The 7638-nt window shown below is 37.2% G+C and overlaps 1 protein-coding gene across 1 annotated transcript; it reads right to left on the bottom strand.

Annotated features, from left to right (window-relative positions):
- Positions 1-722: 722 nt before the first annotated feature.
- On the bottom strand, positions 723-6025 carry LOC111996823 (uncharacterized). Its single transcript, XM_024028830.2, has 2 exons — positions 5804-6025; positions 723-998 (listed from the first exon to the last, which is right to left on the bottom strand). The coding sequence occupies exons 1-2, from the start codon at positions 5965-5967 to the stop codon at positions 875-877; spliced, it is 288 nt and encodes a 95-aa protein (XP_023884598.1). The 5' UTR covers positions 5968-6025; the 3' UTR covers positions 723-874.
- Between the last annotated feature and the right edge of the window lie 1613 nt (positions 6026-7638).

The following is a 7638-nucleotide window of genomic DNA, read 5'->3' on the forward strand; positions in this document are numbered from 1 at the left end:
GCGTTTTCAACTACTTTTTTTTTTTTTTTCAGCCGCACTATTTGACTTTTCAACCAATTGTCAGACACATCAATAAATCCCGTGTACTGTTCACGAGACCCACAACTTCACTTTTCAACAACTTTTTCATTAAAAATGAGTCCCAAGGCACTATTCACATATTTAAAAATTATTTTACTACTGTGTTTTCAGTTTTCAGTTTCAACAAAATAAGTTCTATCTAAACGGACTATTAACTTACTATTATCCCTGCGAAAACGATAATTGCCAACCAACTTAAATGGATTTTCTATATTAAGTAAACGTCTTCTTCATATGGTCTGAGTTCTAAAAGAATGTAAGGCCTAGGAGTTGCACTGAACAGAGTCATTTTTTTCTTTTTTCAGACAATGCAGCAGCAGGTATTCGTGCTGATATTATCAATGGCTAGTTCTTTTCTCTTTTCCAAAAAAAAAAAAAAACTTTTGGTACTGTCATTATGTTGTGTAATGAAATTCATTCATCTAACAAAGAAAAATAAAATAGAAAAGAATAATTTATGAAACAGTCAAGAGTCAACATCGCACTTAATATGAAAGGAAAAAAGTCTTCTTTTTTTTTTTTTTTTAAGAGGGAAAAAAATTGAACTCAGTACTGTATATTAGGTGTTTTAAGTATTTGTTGTGTAATGAAAACTATTCATCAAACACAGAGAGAGAGAGAGAGAGAGAGAGAGTGAGTCATTAAGCTTGAAGTTCACAATATGTCTCTATAAAACATGTGTAAGATGCTCAATTAGTGAAATGAAAAATGATACACATCAAGAGAATAGATACAGAATTACCGACAGATTTACTATACAGTCAAAGGTTGAGGTGATAGAGAAAACAGAGATTCAATCATCATCATAAGAAACATGTAAAGCAGTGGTGCAGCCAGATGCCTCAGGGTCCTCAGCCCCACAACAGTCATAGAACTTGGCAGCATACGGCGGATCATTGGGTCCCAATTCATAGTACCTTTAAGCCAAACAAAAATAGGAATCTTCCACTGGTTAAATTGTCCACAGAAAGATAAAATATGATGGAAAAAAAAGTAATATTTTTAACCCAAAATATGTTTTTAAACTTTAAAAACCAGACTAGAGTGGGCAATTGGCCTCGGACCACTCAGACTATCCACCAGTCTATATTTCAATCCAGATAGACCCAGAATTGTTGTTGATGGAAAATGAGAATTGACCTCTTGACCTACAGTATAACTGTCACTTTCAGTCAACAAGGACTGTCATGGTTTGTGAGGGCTGGTCAGTTACTGTTAAAAAATCATACATGCATGAATCTTGTGCCCTATTAGGATTTGAGCACGAGTTGGTCATTTAATAGAACCATCAATTATTAAGGTATCTATACAGTGTCAACCAAACCAAGTATCATACACTATAGATATACTTTTTTGCTAGGGAAAATAGAGATGCACGTGTGTTTAAGCATAAAACACCACAATCATTACATGGTTTCTTACAATTTATTTAGTGTTTCTAATTCTTAAATTAACAAAATAACAAATGTACTACATCATAATTCAGATGAATCATCTAGCTAGTTGGATTTGTAAGAACTATCCATAAGCTGAGACCACACTGTTGATTTTATGGGTTGACAAATAGTCCGGCCCATCTGAGTTTTACAAAATGCCCCTACCACACAAGTGCGCGCACACACACATGCATCTGATCTATATACTCTTCTGGCCAAAAGGGTGAAGCTCTCCACAGAGACTCAGTTCTCTGCTAACCACGCCAGTAGTTCAATTCTTCTCAGTCCAGTATATCAATTAGCATTCCAAACTTGCAGCCAATGCAGCACTGCTCTCATGATTGGTTCTCTATATTTTGAACTCACTCTAAACAACAGTTTTCCTTTTGGAGAACTTTGGGACTCTTTAAGTCATGGAATAAATGGATTGACGTATAAAAGGGACAACAGACCATTTATTCACTCTTGCTTAGTAGTCACTAGTAAGTCTCTAGAACTAGTACTCCATGATGGCATGATACGCACATGCACACGCTTTTATTAAAGGTATGACCAAACAGGAAATTCAAAGGACATAAACAGTGTAATCCTAAAGGGGCTTCAACATTCTGGCATCTCATTTTCCCAGGCAAGACAGTCATCAAACCTAATTAGTTTCCAGCAGAGGTCACCGGTTATGGCTGAGAAATACTAGGAATTTTTGCAACATAAACAAATATATCATACTTAAGTTTATAATGTCCTGGACTCAAACCAACAACCGGTTGTTTTGTTACGAAAGACACTTGCCATCGCACCAAGTTGTGCAACATAAACAAATATATCATACCTCAGTTTATAAATCTCCTAGAATCAATCCCGCGACCTAGTGCTTTTTTATTAAGGCACTTATTAGCGCACCAAGGCCTGACCTCCAATAACATAATAAAACCAAAAATAAGACCCAATGGATTGGAACTACTGCCCATTCCAAAAATATGAAAAATACAACAATACCCTTGACTCCTAAAATCCAAGAATAATAATAATAGAACAAAACAAAATAAGCTTCTTGCTGCCTGAATCATATTTTTATATGAACCTTAAATATTTAAAGTAAAAAGGTTGAAATTGTAGTTCAATATATCAAACAAATAAACATTACAATGAGTGGTATCATTTCAGACAGCTACTATGATATCATTAGTCGTCATCACCAAAATGGCCCCACAATGCCAACATTGACACATGCTGTCACTTTAAAAACAATGAACCACCATTACAGTTGCCACCATCTACAGCACCACCAGTAATGTCACTTTAAAACATATGAAACCTCTAGTTTCTCACTTTAAAACATATGAAACCTCTAGTTTTAGACACATCTCTTCTTTAAACAGCAATCTACAGAATTATATTTTTGACACCACTCAAACCAATGAACCAGTATTACAATTGCTACCATCTTCACCACCACCAGTATTGCCACTTTAAACACAACTACATGAAACTTATAGGTTTAGATGCATATCTTCTCTGAACGGCAAACTACAGAAACATTCTTCTTCTTCTTTTGATAAGTAAGAAACAATCTAAATATCAAAAGAAGAAAACCAACAAAAATAATGCTCTTTTTTTTTTTTTTTTTTTTTTGTTTCTTCCCTAGTGAGCTAAGCACAATTAAGTAAATGGATTGCTTTAGCTAAATACATGCATCATTACACAAAATGATTTGGCAGATTTAGATGGGTTAAAAGCAGGACCAATAGTGGCAGTGATGGTGGTGGTAGCAATGTCACAGGAGAATAGAGGCTAGAGCCTCTATTACTGAAGAAATAATACTAACCACATCTACACAATGCCCCAAAATGACTAGTTAAGTTACAATTAGGGCACCTTATAATCACTTATAGCCTACTTCAATCTAGCACACATCTGCACAACACAAACTTATTTAATCCAATCCTCATAATCAGGAGGGATCACAGTATCTCCCATCATGTGCAAATGCTTTCAGAGATCATGGTGTGACAATTGGTGATGAATCAATGATGGGGTGTACATGACAATAGGTATTAAAAAAAAAAAGGCAATGCTTTGCTTGTTAATAAAAGAAAAATGCTATCTTTGAACAGCATTTATTTCTTTTGTAAAAAGATCTGTAGAAGTACATTACCAAACACAAACTTCTACCTATCAAAAAAAAAAACACACACACACACACACACACACGCATGACACAACCTCCTTAGTTCTTCCTTCCTAACTTATATGCATCCACCCAAAAAAGAAAAGGTGATTTTGAGTTCTGAGATGCAACCAAATCCACACATCGTGAGAGATTTCAAATACACAAACATATGAAAAAAGATGCCCCACCAATTCCAAAATAAATAAAGCCATAAGAACGTCATAAATCTAAATGATTGATAATTTGTACTAGCTCAAAATAACCAATTTCATTTCAGCATTTTGAATTCTTCTGACTTCTTTTTAAGCTCCAATGTAAGTATTTTTAATTCTAATGAACAAAAACAGACTTCAAGGCATTGTACCCTTAAATTCCGTGTTCATTTATGTTATATTACATTACCAGTTGTTAGTTACACACAAGACTAAGGAATGAAATAGAAACCTAAGCCAGAAAACAAGGTTATTCTGGACTAGCTGTAGCACCTAATATCCTTGCTACATGGTACTTATCAAACTGATCAATATTTTAAAAGATAGTAATGAGTTACCGTCTTTCTTCTAAAATAAAAAAAGGAATAAAATGAGTTGGACCAACCTTGACAGAATAGCAAATATTAGCAGTTCAAAATGAATAATTACTTTTAAATGGAACACATACATTGTCTAATAATTGTAAAACAGTGACAGAATGTTTCTAAAGATTGTTTGTTTTGAGATGCTATACAGTCAATCATTGAAAATATGTAATTATGTACTAATAAAAAGAAAAAGTGAATGACTTTTTGAATGCAATAAGGGCACTCAAAAGTATTCAAAACAGGGAAAAGAAATCTAAGGGTTTTTTCAAGTTTCAAGGGAAAAGAAATCTCAAAAGTTTTCAAAACAGGGATGGCACTAAAAGCTAAGCCTTAAATGGTATAAGATTTTAACATAGGTTTAATTTCAATGGGATTCACTCTCTCTAGCTGACCAGTTATTTCTTTTAATTTCCAGGACTTATTTGATGAATTGAACCTATGGTAGAGATTTCCAATAGGTAAAAACTGGAAAGGTTGCTCCATAGGTCAATGTGATGAACACACAAACATGACATATTGCAGAGAGAACTTAGCAACTCCTGAAAACATGCAGCAGCTTTCCTGTCATCAAAGTTAAGAAGTCTTCCAACGATTTGAAGCTTTCTCACGTATCCTGCCCATTTTTTTTCCAAAGATGACCTACTAACAACAACCAAGCCTTAGTGCCAAAATTTTAGGTCCGGGCCTTAGTGCAATGGTAAGTGCCTTCCACCAAAAGTGACAAGTGGCGGAATTGAATGCAGGAATCAGCCTCTCCAAGAAAATTGGGAATAAGGTTACCTACCAATCACCACTCCTAGACATCACAAAAGTGGGAGCTTTGTGCATTAAGTATGACCTTTTAATGGACACTTATTAGACTAATCAGGGTCTGCCACATGTATTCTTTTTCCAAAGAAAACCTACTAACCTATGAAAAGATGTTTAATGTGATTAATATAAAGTATTAACATAAAAAATTGCCTATCACTTGCAAACTTGTGTAAGATTAAGTGTCATAATTCATTACATATGTTGCAGCTCTAATCTCTATTATCCTGCCTGCCTTCAAAACAAAAATTCCAGCTTAACCCCATTTATTTAACAAATGTACCTCTCAAGGTTGTTATATGACATGAATTATACACTGTAATTTCATTAACAACAAATAACTTTCTAGATATCTGGTCGTTCGCAACACTATGGTGCATTAAAACAAATCCCATAAAAAATTGTCCAGAAATTTGGGCATTGAAATTTGAGTGCAGAGTTTTCCCATAGACAAAGTAAATTCTCAAACTATAAGATCTTAATAAATCTAAACATATAAACAAAACAAACACCCAGAATTCAAATGAAGCAAAGGCCTCAAGTTCTCAGTCATACATACAAATATATCCAACAAATAATCCAAATCAGCACATGGGTATTGAAAAGAACAGGAAAAGCAATCCATGTATCCAAAAAAGCAGTGAAATTTAAGAAATGGGTATGCAAAAACATCATGAAAGACTCATATAGATAGATAGATACAAAGTACGAGGTACAGTAGTGTACCTTTTCTGATCGTCATGGCGACGACAGACGAAGAAAGAAGGGTGGAAGCGGCATGAGGAAGGTGTGTTAGATGAAGGAGTGTAGTTTTGATGGCACCTTTTGCATATTTTCTTGTTTTCCTGTTCCTGTTCCTGTTCCGGCTGCCTCTCACTCTCTTTCTCCATTCTCCTCTACTTTCCTCTGTGTGTGTGTGGAGACTACCAATAAAATGTTGAAATCACTTATGAGTGGATTCTCATTATAAAAAATAATAATAATAATAATAATAATAATTAAATAATTAAATAATAAGTGTGGGGCCCGTGGGCTTGATAACCACAGCCCATCGCATAGTAGGCCCAAGGCCAGCGCCGAGGAGGACTGACCAGCCAAGGCTAAGTCAGACAAAGCCTCTGTTGTAACCCACGCCGAGAACCTGTTCGTCCTCGGCATTCTAAGGGTAACTTTTGGGAGAGGACAAGCCCAGAGCAAGCTGTCACATTCGCACTTAATGCATTCACCTAACCCCTCTAGCCGCATTAATGGGGATATAACCCCTTGGCAGGGCAACGTTGATCAGAGTGAACCACTTGAGTACTGATAAAGCCTCTAATGGGACAGACGGCCAGAAGAGAGGCAAATGGATGATCAACAGATGGAATAAGGAGATAGGCAGATGAAAACTATATAAGAAAAGCAAGTAAAGTAAAAAAAGAGAGGGGAAAAAAAGGAAAAGAAGAAAAGGGTCTCCTCGGCCACGGGCCGAGGAGCATCCCCCCATTTGTAAAGAAACTCTTAGTATTTTTTATAAAAGAAAGTTCATGCATGGTGATCGACGGTCAGCGCCTAAACCTTTCACCCACTCTCTACAAATTTATTGTTTGGGCTTGATTGGGCTGAAAACCCATTCATACTCTACTCAGGGTCAATCCAAACTGAGTCCCTACAATTGGCGCCGTCTGTGGGGAGGATTAGGGTGCTGGCCGGCACACCAGGCGAGTGTTCTAAGTATTCGTTTTACAGTAGGTTGAAAAAAAAAATATAGAAGATTTGACAGTAGAAAAAAAAAAAGAAAGATCTAGATTTTATTATTTCATGAATAGAAAAAGTACAAGTTACAATCAGAGGCTCAGGCAGGTGTGTTTTACATACAAATTTACAAACTAATACTACCAGCTATTTCTACAATCAGAGGCCCAGGTGGAGCCGCCCTAAGAAAAAACTAGCCGGTGGGAAGTGTCAAGCCTTCCCTTTATTGGTATAAAGAGAATGGGAGAGCTTGACAAGAGGCAGAGAAGGGGAAGGGCAATCATGTTTCCAGGCCACCAACAACTCCCTTCTCGGCCAGGCGGAGCTGGAACAAAGAGAGGAGCAGATGCAGGGGCTCCGGGATACCTTCCCCCATGATGTTCCCTCGATTCTCTCCGATCCTCTCGAGTGTTGGCCGTTGGAGACGGCAATACTCGAGCACCGCCCATGAGGTGAATTCGCACATCTTCCTCGTCGGGGGTGTGCTCCGAGGAAAGGCGTCAGGTTCTCTAACAACACCCCTCTGGGACACCTCGAAGGGCGCCATCAGGGTTACGCCTAGACTCTGCCGCACCGAAAGCCCAGTGGGGGCTGCGGCCATACCGGTTTTTGTCAATCCCGGTAACAATTCCGGCGGGGTTGTTAAAAGCGCTTGGGGAGCTGGAAGAATGCGTTTTTTCTGTTTGCGTTGAGAGGTCCATGGATTGTGGGGGAACCATCTCCTCACTTTATATAGGGGTTGGGGGTTGGTGAGAGTTAATTTATGCAGAGTTCGAAAAGAGAATTATCAGCTGGGCTAATAATGAAGCTGCCAATTTCCAAGGAGG

This window comes from Quercus suber, unplaced genomic scaffold, assembly GCF_002906115.3.
Source record: "Quercus suber isolate HL8 unplaced genomic scaffold, Cork oak 2.0 scaffold_45, whole genome shotgun sequence".
Classification (NCBI taxonomy): Eukaryota; Viridiplantae; Streptophyta; class Magnoliopsida; order Fagales; family Fagaceae; genus Quercus; species Quercus suber.

Coding starts and splice junctions, on each gene's coding strand:
- LOC111996823 (XM_024028830.2), bottom strand. CDS start 5,967: ATGGAGAAAGAGAGTGAGAGGCAGCCGGAACAGGAACAGGAACAGGAA. Junction 999..5,803: donor CGCCATGACGATCAGAAAAG/GTACACTACTGT, acceptor TTTGGCTTAAAG/GTACTATGAATTGGGACCCA.